This window comes from Tarenaya hassleriana, unplaced genomic scaffold (genome assembly GCF_000463585.1).
Source record: "Tarenaya hassleriana unplaced genomic scaffold, ASM46358v1 Cleome12, whole genome shotgun sequence".
Lineage (NCBI taxonomy): Eukaryota > Viridiplantae > Streptophyta > Magnoliopsida > Brassicales > Cleomaceae > Tarenaya > Tarenaya hassleriana.
In genome coordinates, this window is record NW_010962392.1 from 3,456,983 (window position 1) to 3,472,983 (window position 16,001).

A 16,001-nucleotide genomic window follows, 5' to 3' on the forward strand; every position below is an offset into this window, starting at 1 on the left:
GATTGTAAATATGATATAAAACTTTAGCATATATCATTTTATAACTCCTTTACATATTTTAGGATTATAATGCACAAAGGGTAATTTACAAACATCCCGTAATATACGATTGTAAAACGTAATATTAAATGTTAAATATGTATAGCATGTACGCGATATTACTCATTTTTTATATGATTTAGAGTATACATATTGTAATAATTTATATAAAATTATTAGTTCAAATAAACATGGTAATGTTTGGTACTATTAATTCTAACATTATAAAAGAGTGCGTTCAAACCCCGTACATATGGGTATATGTACTCCTAAGATATAATATACTTAATCCATGTGGTAGCATGATATTATAGTATGATACATTATTGTATAAAGTGCATACTCAAATGGGTAAATTGTGCGCACATAGATTAGCATAAACAAACATGTTATTGAACTGTGTTTTATTGCACTATATGTATAGACATAAGTATAAATTGGTAATTATCTATATGTTTGATTTAAACGTAACTCCATTTTATACATTACATGTTTAAACTACACTCTCTATGATGTTGGAGTACAATAATATCTATACAAAATGCGTTATTATGGATCATAATATCTGGATACCATAATAAACATGTATAATTATAAGTTATATAGACAAGTCAATGTTTGGATCATAAAATCGTAGTGTTTGTAATATGTTTATCATAACACAATATGTTTATATAGTTAGTTAATATATAAACATCCATTTATTTAGATGTAAGCATGATATGTGTAAGCATATTTATATATCACTTACACAAACATAACATGGGTACATAAAAGAATTAATATACCTCTGTGATGTTATGGATAAATATGTATGATACCCAAACTACATATACATATTGAATCAAAATATGTAAATTCGATGTAAATAGACACTTATGTTTAGTTAAATACCCGTATAGTATTTTATACCTATATTTCGATCATGTATTTACTCTAACATTTTTAACGCATTGTATGATCAATGTTTATACATAGCGTGTATTCCTATTATATATGTTTATTATGGGTAAAAATATTTACCGGGGCGTGTATGTTTGGTATATACTACACTCTCTACATAATAGTACCGTATAATAAACATAGTAGTGTCTTGCCATAAAAACTGTATAACGTTTTTACCATGTAGATGGTAATTTACATGTATAGCGCTCTATCACAAATGAGTGCACTCTAAATATATGTTTTATTGCACTCATTAATGGAATGATATCTTCTGTAATATGTTTGTTATATAGTTTCCTTATTTATAGGCTTAATTGTTTCTATTCTTAGCATAATTGCATCTATAATACGTGTAAAATTTTAAAAATATGTCACAAATCTATCAAAGTATAATCATTAACATAAAATCTAAAAGCTGTCGTTTATATAAAATAAATGTTAGAGGTTAATTAAAAATTATGAATAAAAATAAAATGTGTTGATAATGAGTTAAATAATCATTTTAGAAAGTTATATACATAAAAGTATACTCGTAAATACATTTAAATCATAAAATTTAAAAGATAAGTTTGTATCGATCGGATACCCGTGATATAATATTTATTATCTGAACCCAAAACATTGGGTAATCCGGTATCGTTATACAATCGTGTATTTCATTCTTTTGAGTACTTGAAATTATGGGTATTCGATCCTAGAGGTGTCAAAATGGGATTAACTCGTAAATCCGTTCGTGAGTTAACCCATATTTTACCGAATTAGGTTTAGTAAGTTTGACCTTAAAAAATAGGTTGGACAGAGTCGAGTCGACGAGCACATCCAATGCGTCCAATACGTCCGAAAGATAACAGTTGGGTTCCAGCCATAGGCGGACCCAATTGGAGAAGAATGGGGGCATATGCCCCCATTGGTTTGATTAAAAAATTATAATTCTTTTATGAAATTGGTCACATTTTAACCAAATTTTATAAATACCCCCATTGTAAATTATATTTATCACATGCTAAATTTAATTTTACCCCCACTTAGAATTTGTTCTAGGTCCGCTACTGGTTCCAGCGCTATAAAAAATATAATCCTCAGATTAATACCATTGTCTACAAAATCTGACATTACAATTTCATTAGTTTGGTTTGTTGTCCGACATAAGGTAGGAGTCATATAACCTATTTGATGTGTCTCCATAAAAAAGAATTTATTAAAATTTCTAAACTTACAAAATAATAAAAAACTAATTTTTAAACTTTTCGTTTGATATTTGTAAAATATGTTATTATCATTTCTAAATTTTATTAATTGATACATTTCATAAGATTGATAATTATAATGATTAATTTTATAAGTTCAAAAATAAATTTATCAAATAAAAAATTTAGATATTAGATTTTCATCATTTTGCAAATTCAAGAATTTTATGGGATTTTATGTTATAGCGCTCATTTTACTTTTTGGACAAAAAACAATAACAATAATAATAATAAAAAACTCTCGATGATTAATTCACTATTCACTAGTTCATCTCGGAGGACATTCAATGCGAATTGCAGTCTTGAGTTCAATTTTTTTTTAAAAAAAAAAGATATTTGAACATAACAACAGTCGAACATAACATGATATACGCAATCAAATTTCGCCAAAAAAAGAAAAAGAAAAAAAAAACACATCTCGTCTCTCGTCATGATCATCATCGTCATCAAACCAGCCAGCCCACACATGTTAAAAAGAGAGAAGAGAAAACGACGATACACAGATGAGGGAGAAGCCGGAAATCCCTGGAGGACTGACGACGTGAGGAAATTTCGATCACTCAAGCTTCTCAAGCTCCGCCATCCGTTCGATGATTGCCTGAAAAGGAAATTCCGATCAAAGTGGGGAGGAAATTAACGTTTTCGCGGCCAGAACCAGTCTGCAGTATACTTTCCTGAAAAGGAAAAAGTTTGAGGGTAAGAGGTGCATACTCTTTTGCTTGTTTCTTGAAGTTCCCCGGCTAGGATGAATTCATCAAGTATCAAATAAACCTTCCATGAAATCATTGGGTGGGGGCGTTAGAAGTAAATATTAGAGCTTAAACAAGGATTGAACAAAGAAATAGCATTAATGCACTTATCGCCTATTTAGAGGCGAATACAGGGGAAGTAGGCAGTGATGTTATCCGATGCAGATGCAGCAATACATCCATACCTAACGAGCCATAAAGGTCAAGCCAGAATTGGGAGAATTTGCAATGAGAAGTGGAAGAACAAGAAAAAAAAATCTCAGAAAGCCCCTCAACGGTTGTTTCGTTTTTTCCAAAGCAATTTCAAGAAACAAACAGAGAAAATCATAGGGTTCAAAATCCGTGTTCGTGATGTGCCAAAAAAAGAAAGCCGGTTTGCAAGATGACTGAAGCAGTTATTTCTAAAATGCTCTCTGATTATCAAATGCATCTTATCCCTAAATGAACCAGAAAGACAGCTAATTGCATATAAACTCGTATGGAAAACACAATCTCGTGTTGCGAACAGGACTCAATACTAGAACCCACAGAGAATTGAGATCTGAAGATCCCGATGCCGTTTCAGAACTTAAGCGAAAGATAAACCCAACAAATGATGCTGCATACCTTGTGGAAATTAAAAACCAAATCTAGCTCACAGACATTGCTGAAGAAATGGTCCAATATTTCCACGAATAAATGGATGCACTCCAAGTACGCCAACTCATTGTCCGTTATGTCAACACACAGCGAGAAAAACAACCCCGCATATCGCCGGTATATTACCTTGTGTGTTCTAAACTGAAAAGATTGCAGAAAAAACAACAACAACTTACTTGTAAATGAGATGATGTGGAAAGAAGGGCATGAAATTGAAACCACTAAAATACATATCCACAGGCAAATATCTGCAACACCAAGTCATACATCTTCCAATCTTCGAACATAAACAAGGATTTCTTACACAACTAGGGATTCTAAGCATCTAAGTGAGATAATGTGTCCCTTCAACTTGATAAAGAAGTATATAAACATGGCATAACTAAAACATCTTGACACCGGCGATCTAATAGATAAAGAAAACTGAAATTCACTCGAATGTTTTGTTCCAATCTATCTTAAGCCCTTGTTTTGAAGCATCTACACCTCAATTGACTGTAACAATCATCTGTTTGATCCTATTGAAGCAAATGTGTAGTTCAACGGGCTTAACTTGGTTTAAAAAGATTTAAACAATGTAACATCCATATTATCAGCTCAATGATGATCCTTTTGAAGCAAATTTTATAGTTCAATGAACTTATTTCGCTTGAAATCGAACAAAATAAGGTAAGATAAACACTTTCCCCAAACATGGAAAACCCTAAATTCGTTGAACGAAATCATAATCAAAAACTAAACCACCAACCTCAACAAAATTCGTGAACTTGGGGTCGCGATTCACCACCAACCTGTGAACCTGGAAAAAAATTATGAGAAATCAGACAACATAATTCAGAAATAATATTGCGATAAGATCACATCGACCAGATCCGAAACGGGTCCAAAACGAAAGGGGTCAATAAAATAAAGAGAGTCAAAGAGAAATGAAAAATACCTCGTATTCGACCTTGTGTTTCTCGGAATCCTCGAGAGGAACATAATACTTGGCAAGACGAGTCTTACCTTGTCTGTTCTGCAACAAGATGAACCGGATCTGGAAAGAGAACGGCACATAGACAAAGATTGATCAAGGATAGTGTTCGAGCATCAAATGCACAGGAAACAGAGAGAAACACGATAATTGCAGTACCATTTTCTTGGAATTTTCAGGGGACAACGAATGAGCAGAGATTTCCGCAGAACTTCTCGGTAATCAGAGAAGACAAATCAAATGATTTTTCTGCCCCTTTCTTCCCTTTTCTTTCGTTTTCTCGGCTCTCCTCTGGGTTCGAATTTTCTCAGCAGTCTCTGTTTAGAGACCTTCGTGTTCGCTCAGAAGGTTTTGATTTGTGGTTTTTTTTTTTTTAATCTTTTGACTATTTTCTCAAATTTATATTATTCTTCTTTTTGCCCTTCAATTTTTTAACGTATTGCGACACGACCATATGATTTATTTATTGGAACAATGTCATATATGTATACATGTATTATAAACATTTCATTTTCTTCACCAATCCTTTTTTTAACCTTCATATGTTTTTCCTAATATAAATAAATAAAAATAATATTAATAGATCAATTGATCACTTAAATAACACATACTTTTGGGTCAAGTGAATCGTTCAAATCGATTATCAATTTAATTTAATTTCGATCGATCGATCGAACAAACTGGTTTAATCGTTTCTGAGCCGGTCAAAACCGGTTGATTTTTAAATTTGATTGTTTTGCTGACGTGGTTTTTTAATTTGATTGTTTTGCTTATGTGGCTAAAAAAATGTGGCATGTCCCCTAATTGGGGAGAAAAACAGCTTAACTGTATGCCACATCAGATTTTTGGGACAGAATCTATTAGATTTTAACATAAAACGTGTAGGAAATTGGCAATTGTTTTTGGTATTGGTGTAATTTTGTGACATTTTAGAAAACGATATATTTCTATTTGAAATAAAAGAAATTCACGTATTTTTTAATATGTTTTAAAAAATTCGTATATCTCTGAAATTTTCTTAATTAACTTTTTAAAATCTTAATTAACGGAATTCAATGGTCAAGAAAGTGTATATTACAAATACGCGGCCGATATTACTTATGCCCCCTATTAACTCAGTTTTTTTTAAATTAACGCTCATATATTTTTTTTATTTCTAGGGTTTTACAGAGTTCTAAAACGCACAAGCTAACTGGTGATTGGTTGATGGCAGTAACAATGTTTGGTTTCTAGGGTTTAACAGAGACAAATTCACATTAGCTGCTCGAGTGTCCCATAAGAATCCGCTTCTTGTGCTTGTCCGACCCCTTGGATTTCATTCATTCAAGCTCAACAGGGATCAATCATGTCGGAGAGTAACTCGCGACACGATTCAGATCGAAACCCTAACCCCAGAGTTACTTGGGATGGTTGCAGCGTTTTGCTTGATATCAACGACGGCGACCGCCTCGTCTTCGCTCGTCTCTCCGGCGGCGCGTGAGTTTTTCCGATTGTATTTTCTCAGTTACTTCTCTTCTACATTCTTCGCTCCATTTTATTAAAAAAGCTATTTGATTTTTTTTTTCTTTTGCAGGAAGCTGAAAATTGGGAATAAGAATTACTCTTTGCAGCCATTGATCGGTGCTCCATTCGGGTCTCTGTTTCAAGTTGAGAATGAGACCAAAGGTTCATGTCTCTCTCGCGTTATACCGACAAAAGAAGGTTTGTTTTCTACTGAAATTGCTCTGTTTCGATTCGAGCTACGTTGTTGCATTTGTCTGAATTTGATGGTTTGCTCATACCAGAAGTTGTGTTCTTTGCGCAAGGTTTTGAAGAATAATCGCTGTTTGTTATGTGTGTTGCCAGTGGTCTCTAGTCGGAGATTTCTATATTACCTACTTGTTTATGTTCAAGAAACTGGTCTTTATGATTCATTTTAATGTTATTCCTTATGATTTTTTTTGTTTAATCCAGAGAGCAATAATCAGAATGAAGGGGATGGATTGCTGATAGATGAATCAAGAGATAACAGGGAAATCGTTGATAACAATCAAGCTCAGAGTCTTACCGGTGAAGAAATTGAAGCCATGCGTAGGTGAGAGGACTTGCGGCTTTTTAAAACTTTGTTTTTTGTTTGGCCTTTTTACTTCATGTATGTATGGTTTGTGTTTCTTTATGAACAGTCATACTCATATGAAGTTTTGCCAACTTTTCGTGTCGTGTTTTAGACAGGGAGCAAAAGGGGATGAAATTGTTGAAGCTCTCATTGCAAATAGCAAAACGTTTGAAAAGAAATTTCAGCTTTCGCAGGTAGACTAATTGGTTTCAAGCTCCTTCATAAACGGAAATCTAAGCGAAGAATACTTAAAAAGTAGTCCTTTTGGTTTTGTGGTGCAGGAGAAATATAGGCTCAAAAAGCAGAAGAAATATGCGCCAAAGGTGCTTATAAGACGTCCTTTTGCTCGAAGGTAATTTCCGGATTTCTGTCTCCGCTGTTAATTCTTATTTCATGTCGTTGTATCTTTGTCTTGTTTCCTCATCTGTCTTCTCCAGTTTCTCTGATTTCTATTCATTTATTATGACTGCCAGCATATGTGAAGCCTACTTCAAGAAATACCCAGTTAGAATTGGGTAAGGACCCTGCAAGGATGAAGGCCTATTCTTATTCTTTTATGTTATTCTAATCGATAGCTCCTTTCTGCTTAAAGAACTGAGATATCCTCCTTCATCCTCTTCCCTCTAAGATTTGAATTTGCATTCTTACATTATAAAAACATATCACAACTTTTTAGCCGATGCAGAAGATTTTCTGTTTGTTTACTCTCGCCCTTTTCTGCATTTTAGATTCTTGCGAATAGATGCATTATCTCTTCTGTTATCAATGGCCAATGTCACCGCGCATTCAGATGTTCTTTTGGTCGATATGGTTGGTGGTCTTGTCACTGGTGCCGTGGCTGAACGTTTAGGAGGTACAGTATTTATTACCATGTAATGTTATGTTCCTTCTAGGTACTGTGGACTGAAAACTATGATATACTCCAAATTTCTCACTGTTGTTCATTAGTATCTTTGTTTAGTGGAAACTTGCATTATGCAATATGCACAAATCTGGTTGGAAGATAATTTCCAGCTAGAAGAAGTCTTATTTAATCTGGATTTTTCTCTTTCGTTGTTCCGATCATTCTTGTTTTCTAAATTCATTTGCTTAATAAACAGGCACTGGTTATGTTTGCAACACTTACAGAGGAAGCTCCCCGTATCCTCTGGAAATAGTAAGGATGTTTAACTTTAGCGACGGTGTCTTGGAGAGGTATATTCGTCTTCAAGTCTTCTCTATCTGTACTTTGAAAATTAAGATGATTTCGTTGTCATATTGTCTTTGTGGATGGCCATCTAGAATTATTCTCCACATGAAATATGCATCATGTTCTCAAGCTTCTTGTTTCCTTTCAACGGTATGTGAAGTCATATATCGTTCTTTGACTTTCTTTGGATGAAGGATTGTGCGCTCGTCCTTAAGCGACCTCTCTTCATCGGAAGCTCTAACACTGGAGGAGAATAACCAACGTGGAGCTCCCGATACCGAGAACATTGTAAAGGCATGTGGCTCACTGTTGACCTTAGTCCAATTTGACAATCTTCAGTCTCCTAATTATAAACAGAAGTCTTAACACTGATGCAGGATATATCTACATCTGATAACGTTAAAGAGATCTCCCTGACCTCTGAAGAGACAGTGGATACTGTCCCAGAGATGACTTTTCCGGCGAGCAAAGTTAGCAAAGCTCCAAAAGCTGGAGCTAAGGCATCAAAAGAAGCAGTTCAGATGTGGAAAGAGAACGGCTTCTCTAGGTATGTTCGATCCATTTTTTGACTTTTTTCAGCCGGTGGATCACAATGAATGATCTCAAAATTCAAACACGGGCTTTCCTGCTTTTGCAGTCTAATCATCGCGGCACCAGAGCAAGATGCATGGAGCCTAGCTAAAGATCTGTTGCCACTGCTCTCCTACTCTGCCCCTTTCGCAATCTATCATCAATACTTGCAGGTAAATTGGTTCCAAACATGAAACTCCCTTTTGAATCATTTCACGACAAGGTTGTGTGTAACTCGTTTGTTGTGTGCTTCTGAAACTGCAGCCGCTTGCGACATGCATGCACAACCTTCAGCAGGAGAAGATGGCCATCAATCTGCAAATCTCAGAACCGTGGATTCGCGAATATCAGGTCTTATATCTGTCTCTCTCACTTCATATCGTTTTTTATACGATAAAATCATGGGTTTGCCCGAGATTATCGTCATTCGAAAAGGGTCTTCATATATGTACGTATGCAGGTACTTCCTTCAAGAACACACCCTCACATGCAGATGAGTTCTTTCGGAGGCTACGTCCTCAGCGGCACGAGAATCTCCAGCTCTTGATTCTTGTAACTGCTCGAGAAAACTCTCGCTGACGTGAGTTTAAGGTTACCATACATTGTTTTTTTGTTTCTTTGTCATCTCATAATCCATGTTGTGGTTCGTTTTTATTGTTTTGGTTCTGTTTGCTTCCATGTCGGACGACGCAGTCTCACCGAGATTGTTTTATCGGTTCTCGTAATGCACCAATTCGCATTGGAGGATAATGGTTATACTTGTTCGCATGTGTCCAACTCTTGAAAAGCAGTACTTAGTGCAACTAATTAGCTTATATTGCAAAGAAAATTTAATATAAAAAACAAAAAATTAAAGAAAAGAATTGAAGTAAATTCTCACGTCGATGATCTCTCTCTCTCTCTCTCTCTCTCTCTTTCTCCGTATTTGTTTCTTGTTTGGCTGTTTTTGCCCTAATGCTGGGTTCTCTGTCTGGATATCTTCTATGTTCCTTCTTTATTATATTAGGATTCCATGTAGAATGTCTATAATCTGGACTCAAAAAAAATCTTTTTTCCACGTTTAAACTTCATTTCTGATACACGGGCTTTATTAATAATTTTTCCTGAATCCTCTCTCTCTCTCTCTCTCTCTCTCTCTCTCTCTCCTCCGTATCGGAATTTTGGAAGGAACGTCAAGTTCCAACTATCCTACAAACTACCGTCTTCTCCGCATTATAAGGAAACATAATAAATAACAGTTTTCACAGATCAACGTCGAAAGACTAAATCCAATTTATTTACTGTGATTCTAAATGCATAAGCATTCAGGGAAAAGAAACAAGAAAAGAAACAGTCAATGAAAGAACTGAGAAAAAAGCTTTCGCTTACCTTTTTGCTTTAGCGGCTCTCCGCCGAATGCGTCTTCCTCAGTCTCCCACGAGTGACTCTAATCGTTTCCTTCATGATCGTCTCCTTCGGAGGCGTCGAGTTTGAGTTTTCATTATCCTTCTGTTCGGATGGAGATTCCACGGATTTTTCGATCCGCACTGGTTCAGCTTTGGTTGGAGGAATCGATTGGGTTGGATTCGGAATGGGGGCAGAGATTGATTTTTGGATGGTTTGGGTGTCTTGGGAATCCGATGCTGGTTCAGAGGTTGAAGTCTCGGGTTTCGGTAGACGTGCCTTTTTGGCGACCTCGTCATCTTCGGATTCACTTGACGAGCTAGATACCGGTAGTTGTGGCTCTTTGGACGTTGATTGTAGCGCTTTATTTTGCTTAGCCCCCAGGCCTTGTTTCTGCGTAACAAAAAGATGCGCACATGATGCAAGATTAAAAAGCAAACAGAGCAATACAAATCAACTCATCTGCCCTCGATAGTGTCTAATGGTAATGCCTAATACTCATAAAATTGGTACTATGAATGTAAACATATCGTATCTGGACCAGTAACCCAAGATATCTCTTTTAAACTAATTGAGAGAATATACGACTAAAACGTTTACAAAGGAGTCGACGAATTGAGAATTTGAGACGAGTTTCTGAGGTTTTCAGCTGTGTCTGTCATACCTGAGGTGGTTGTGGCCTTGGAGTTGATTGTGCGGCAACATACTGTAAAATCTCAAAGATCCTGGTCGACACATAACTTGCAACTCTTTGCCAGTATATAACAACCATATCGCCAGCCCTTGTCTTAAGCTCCAGCAAGTTACGATCTATTTCATTCTCATGCTTTGCAACATACGGTCTAAAGAAGGAATCATAGACATAGGTAGTGCCCTGAATAGATCCAAGCAAAAAAAAAACATCACAAAGGGAAGACCAGGTATCGGTCGTGACATGTTTCTCCAATCAAAAGACACTTACCCTGGTTTTAGGATACCACAGGTATATAAAGAATGCCAACTTAGCTTCACTGTACATTGGAACCCTTCAAGAAGAGAATACAGACAACTTATACAAAAGAACGAAATGCAGATCCGTGGAGGACCAAAAATGACTTGGTTTTGCATGCCTACCATGAAACAAAAGCATCACCAACTCTCTCAAAAACTGTCAAGCAAGCAACCAATATCCTGTAACCACATAATTAAGTGAACCTTTTAAAATAAAAGAAATGTAACGTCTGCAGGTAACTTCGTAAATGGTAGGCGCAAAAGACAAACATACCAGTATTGACACCAAAAGCGAAGTTGCTCAATCTCAGGCTTATTCTTTTCAACAGTCTTGTAGCATTCATAAGCAGGATATGCGTATCCAAAAACCATCCTGCCAGTATGTGGGAAGCTAATCAATACATACTCCCATATCGCAACATATTAGAATCAAACTGAAGGAGATTTAAGTATGGAACCATACACCAGTCCTCTCGTAAGAAAAGATCCAATCATCTTGTACAACTGAAAACAAAAAGCAATAAATAAAAAAATAATTTCAGTGGTTAAGAAAGCAGTCACCGACGACACTGATGGTAAGGAAGTGAGCATTGACGAAAACAAGCAGTAATCATGGTAAAAGCACAATCAGAGGAAAAGCCATCAAGGAAACTCCAATTTGTAAAGATGAATAATTGGCAAGGTTTTTGAAATGTAAAATCACATGAAGAAACTCAAATTTGTATCCCAATTGTATTATATGCTTACATTAACAAATTTACGCTAAATTCTGGAAAGGCTACCATCGAGCTGCCTTTGTCCGGTAAACAAATAGATCATGAACTCAAAAGAACTAGACAATAGCTTCAGGCTAAACCAAACTACAATCCGAAGCACAGCAGAGAATCGCAATAGAACTGATTATACTAAGGAGAGAGAAGACAGGAAGGATATGATAAATTTTGTATTTTCTTAGTCCAACGATTTATGAGTTAATGACAAGAGGCAATGGAAATCAACCAAGAAAGAAAGGTACTGATACACAATACAGAATCAAATTACACAAAACAACAAGCGGTCATACAGGAAAAAAAATTCAAACTTCAACTGCAACCACACGAATATCGAAAAACCCAAACACGGATTATCACCACAAAAATTGCATTCAGAGTGTATCAGACCAAATTACGTGAACGAAACGGATTTGGCATCACTGCTAACCAGACGAACAAGCCAACAACGTTGGAGAATTTAATCACAATCTGAGGCTTATTACTATCCTCAATTAGCGAACCTAAGACCTCGACTATAATCAGCTAAACCAACATCACGGATTACAGTAATCAGATTAAGCAATCACAAACCACCATCACTGATTCTGGTACCGATCAAAACAAGCAAAAATACGGAAAAGGATCGAGCTAATTGGGCACAAGCGGGAAAACAGAGAAAATCACAGCCGCAAGTACCTCTTTCTCAGATTATCGGAAACTGAAACGAAGAGAACAGCAAAACAGACCAAACTCTAGGGATCGGAAACTTCGCCGGAGCAAAAACAAGAGTTACCACCAGATGTCAAGTGGACGATATATGCCGGCGAATAGCTGCGGCGGCGGAGCAAAAAACCCGGCGAAATTTCGGAGAGAGAAAACAACGAGTGAGCGCAGGAAAAAAAATTCTCCGTCGTCAATTTAAAAGTCCTCTATCTCTCTCTCTCGCCCTCACGCACATTAACCGCTTCGTTTCGGATTTTCTGTGTGGTGCCTAACAATCATGTCCGTAGAAATGACGATTTGAGTTCCATAAATACGAGGAGGAGTAATTATCCAGTGTTACGCGCTTTTTTTAAAAAATATCAAAGAAATATATAAATTTCAGACATAAACTCTTTCTAATTTTTATATTACACTCAGATTATTTTTTAAAAGTATCATAAAATGAAATCTTAACTTATTAAATGCTTTTCAAATATCAATATGATATGGTGTTTATTAAATTATTAAGGTCTTAATTTAAAATTAAGAAATATTTGTATAATTTTTTGAAAATTTTAGAGTTTGTTTATTATCTGAATTTTTTTTTTTTATAAATTTGAATCCTGATATATGATTTTTTTTTTCTAAAATAGATTAACTTTATCCAACGGTCGGATGTTATTGTAAGCAACCCATCCGGTTATATGTCACTGTAGACGATTGCTTCCCGGGTCAGTCGCCCACTCTTGTTCTTCTGTATTTATTTTCCCTGTTTTGCCCTCCCTCGTGACGCTTGCAGGATCGCAAAATTCGAAATCTGTAGGGGTATTTTGGTAAAACAAAGTCAACTTAAATGGGCAGGTTTACGTAGATACCCCTCTAATTACTCGAAATTACTGTGTCGGAGTCAATTAGTTTTTTTTATTATTATTATTTGTTTTTTGTTTTCAAATGTATGAGATTTATTTCAGTATAATTTGCTTATTTAAATATTTTGATATTTAATTCTTTTCTTATCTCTTTTTTGTTCTTCAGCTAATTCCTTGCTTTGTTTCCTTCTTTTCTTTCCCTTTTTTTTTTGTTCATCTTTAACACTTTATATAACTAATTATATAGCAAAAAGTGACTTCTTTTTACTATGTCCTCCTCACGTGGAAATTGCATGATATCTTCTAGAAAGATTCTTTTACATCCGTATCCTAAGCTTCCTTTCAAACTACTCTAAGAAGTGAATATACGTAACAATTATTAATTCTTTTTTTTGTAGTGAATTATTAATTCGAAATGGGGTCAATTTATTTATTCATAAATAATCTTTTTCCTATCTAATTTAATTAACTCTAACTGTAACGAATTGATGGGGTTTAGTTTTTGTAATAGTTTGGTTTTCGACAATCTAAAAAAAATAGATTAATCGAATCGTATTCATTTTTTATTGGTTGCACGTTTTTCTTTTCTTTTTTATTTTCCATTAATAGAATTGGAAACAACATATCACAATCCAAATACTATATCACAAAAATTTGGTAAATCATTGAAACCCAAATTTCAAATGTATTTATAATGGGTAGATTTTCTTCCTTGTATAGACACATAAAAACATAAACAGAAAAAAAAAACAAATTTAGTAAAATTTTGATTATTAGATTTTGATTTTTTTTTTATTTCAAAAAGAAATTATAATTTTATAGAGTTTAGAAATTTGGATTCCGCGCTTTAGAATGGTTTGAAATATTGAAATAATTTCATTAAGAAAAGCCCATTGTTTACTTCGCCTACGTACCATTTTATCGTTGAGATTATTTTTACGTTGTTGTTGTTTTGTACCAAACGAAACCAAAAATTCACTCTATTTAGCGACAGATAATACGTATAACTTGTATTTCTCTTTAGAAAAATTGCAAATATTTAACTTAAATAACATACATGTCTTTCAAATTAAAATATTATAATACAGTTATCCATGGCCATCGCCTAAGTCTAAGGGCAAAACCCAAACTAAACACCATTCGATTATATTTTGGATACGATTTTTTCATAATTAATTACTCTATGGAACAATTCGAACCCATATATTATATACCCAAGAGTTGTAATATATAACTCACGTGGGCGGGCCCAATTCTTTAGCAATGGGGTCCTATACCCCATTCTTATAATTTTAAAAAATAATTATGTTTATAAAATTTCTAAATTTTAAGTAAAAATTGTCAAATTTCCCCATGTTCCTAAAAATTATAATAATTTTTTTTATAATTCAAAAATTAATAGTACCTTCGATCCAATTAAATCTTTTAAGAAGAGAGAAAATTTATATGAATACCCCAAAGTGCAGTTATAATTAAACTTACTATTGCCCCGATTATAATTTTTCCTGGATTCGGTGGTGCGTGTAGATATATGAAATGTATTGCAAACGCAGATTTAATAAAATAGCTATTTGACTTGAAAAGATGATAACATTATACAATAAACCATAATGCTTGCTTCAGCCAATCAGAGCAACCCACGTGCCCCTTTCTCTCCTACGTGCATCCAATTTTCGCAAACAAAAATAATAATAATAATAATAATAAAAATAAGAACTATTCCAACATCACGTTGCGGGCCATCAATGATTCAATCAAAAGCAAAAGGGGAACCCTAACGAAGAGATTAAAATCATCTAAAAGTAGAGGAAAAATATGGGAGGATGTTGTTGCAGGTGGTTTTTGGTAACACTTGTTTTGATCTCAACACTTGGAGCCATTGGTTACGTTATCCACAAGAAACTCAGTCCCAACTCCGGTGAAACCCACCGGAATCCTGCCGGAGGTTACCTCCGCCCTGAGTACACCGACGCTCTCTCCGTCGCTCTCGAGTTCTTCGACGTTCAAAGATGTAATGAAATCGATTTCTCCTTTCCATACCTGTCAAATTATCGTATAATTGTTATTATTATTAGGTAAAATCCCATAAAATAACTCAATTTTCTAGAATGTGTTAAATAATTTGTATGCACTTTTAATTTCTATACTCCAAATGCCCAAATGTTAAAATGTTTCAAATTGATACTGTAATTTATGAAATCGATGATAATTTTCAATATCGAATCATAAGATCAAAAGAATTATTGAAATTTTCCGATAAATTGTTGTGAATATTATGACAACACGACTCATCTTTAAAAAAACGTTATATATCCTATCATAATTATCTTTAAGGATTTGTTTGCATAAATTATTCATATATCATAGGAAAAATTGGAAATTAACATTGATTTTAAGTATTTAATTAACACATTTTAAAAATAAAGTATTTATATGTGATTTTTTTAATTATATTATTCTTATTATTGATAAACAAAGAATGTTATAGTTTTTTTAATGAAATTCTTAATTTGATAAAGAAAAACATTATAACTCATGAATTGTAATACCGAAATTTAAACCAAATAAAAAAAAGTACTAATATATAAACTCTAAAATCCTGTGATTTTTTTTTTATGAATCTTGATTATATTCAATTCCATGCGATGTTTTTTTTTGTTTGTTTGTTTGCAGCGGGGAAGCTGGTGAAGAACAGGATCTCGTGGAGAGGCGATTCGGGTTTGAGAGATGGAAGAGAAGAAAAGGTAGACTTGTCGAAGGGAATGTACGACGCCGGAGATCATATAAAGTTCGGTTTTCCGATGGCTTTCACGGCGACGATACTGTCGTGGACCATCCTTGAATACGGCGGGCGCCCCC

At 34.6% G+C, this 16,001-nt stretch overlaps 4 protein-coding genes across 4 annotated transcripts in view; 2 read left to right on the forward strand and 2 right to left on the reverse strand.

Moving 5' to 3' along the window:
• Positions 1-2,531: 2,531 nt before the first annotated feature.
• Positions 2,532-4,924, reverse strand: LOC104806887 (AP-2 complex subunit sigma). Its single transcript, XM_010531982.2, has 6 exons — positions 4,752-4,924; positions 4,557-4,655; positions 4,368-4,418; positions 3,587-3,760; positions 2,943-3,002; positions 2,532-2,829 (listed from the first exon to the last, which is right to left on the reverse strand). The coding sequence occupies exons 1-6, from the start codon at positions 4,752-4,754 to the stop codon at positions 2,788-2,790; spliced, it is 429 nt and encodes a 142-aa protein (XP_010530284.1). The 5' UTR covers positions 4,755-4,924; the 3' UTR covers positions 2,532-2,787.
• Positions 4,925-5,762: 838 nt separating this feature from the next.
• On the forward strand, positions 5,763-9,216 carry LOC104806888 (tRNA (adenine(58)-N(1))-methyltransferase non-catalytic subunit trm6). Its single transcript, XM_010531983.1, has 13 exons — positions 5,763-6,068; positions 6,166-6,293; positions 6,546-6,666; positions 6,800-6,881; positions 6,969-7,039; positions 7,161-7,202; positions 7,416-7,540; positions 7,788-7,881; positions 8,071-8,170; positions 8,254-8,423; positions 8,514-8,619; positions 8,711-8,797; positions 8,907-9,216. Exons 1-13 carry the CDS (start codon positions 5,938-5,940, stop codon positions 8,991-8,993), a joined length of 1,344 nt encoding a protein of 447 aa, XP_010530285.1. The 5' UTR covers positions 5,763-5,937; the 3' UTR covers positions 8,994-9,216.
• A 476-nt stretch (positions 9,217-9,692) lies between these two features.
• On the reverse strand, positions 9,693-12,568 carry LOC104806889 (putative HVA22-like protein g). Its single transcript, XM_010531984.1, has 7 exons — positions 12,268-12,568; positions 11,283-11,323; positions 11,094-11,192; positions 10,943-10,999; positions 10,791-10,854; positions 10,494-10,703; positions 9,693-10,222 (listed from the first exon to the last, which is right to left on the reverse strand). Exons 2-7 carry the CDS (start codon positions 11,312-11,314, stop codon positions 9,824-9,826), a joined length of 861 nt encoding a protein of 286 aa, XP_010530286.1. The 5' UTR covers positions 11,315-11,323; positions 12,268-12,568; the 3' UTR covers positions 9,693-9,823.
• Positions 12,569-14,957: 2,389 nt separating this feature from the next.
• Positions 14,958-16,001, forward strand: part of LOC104807038 (endoglucanase 2-like) — a 2,950-nt gene continuing 1,906 nt past the window's right edge. Inside the window, exons 1-2 of the mRNA XM_019201648.1 lie at positions 14,958-15,153; positions 15,816-15,955. Of these exons, the coding sequence (XP_019057193.1) occupies positions 14,958-15,153; positions 15,816-15,955 (336 nt within the window). The remainder of the gene's footprint in view (positions 15,154-15,815; positions 15,956-16,001) is intronic.

Excerpts from the sequence above, each read along its gene's own strand:
- LOC104806887 (XM_010531982.2), bottom strand. Across the intron at positions 3,761-4,367 it reads AGTTCACGAATTTTGTTGAG|TTTAGAACACACAAGGTAAT; the intron begins GTTGGTGGTTTA and ends CAATCTTTTCAG. Across the intron at positions 3,003-3,586 it reads TGGTTTTTAATTTCCACAAG|GTTTATTTGATACTTGATGA; the intron begins GTATGCAGCATC and ends ATTTCATGGAAG.
- LOC104806888 (XM_010531983.1), top strand. The coding sequence starts at position 5,938 with ATGTCGGAGAGTAACTCGCGACACGATTCAGATCGAAACCCTAACCCC. Across the intron at positions 6,069-6,165 it reads GCTCGTCTCTCCGGCGGCGC|GAAGCTGAAAATTGGGAATA; the intron begins GTGAGTTTTTCC and ends TTTCTTTTGCAG. Across the intron at positions 7,541-7,787 it reads CGTGGCTGAACGTTTAGGAG|GCACTGGTTATGTTTGCAAC; the intron begins GTACAGTATTTA and ends CTTAATAAACAG.
- LOC104806889 (XM_010531984.1), bottom strand. The coding sequence starts at position 11,314 with ATGATTGGATCTTTTCTTACGAGAGGACTGGT. Across the intron at positions 11,193-11,282 it reads TTTCTTACGAGAGGACTGGT|GATGGTTTTTGGATACGCAT; the intron begins GTATGGTTCCAT and ends ACATACTGGCAG. Across the intron at positions 11,000-11,093 it reads CGCTTTTGGTGTCAATACTG|GATATTGGTTGCTTGCTTGA; the intron begins GTATGTTTGTCT and ends ATGTGGTTACAG.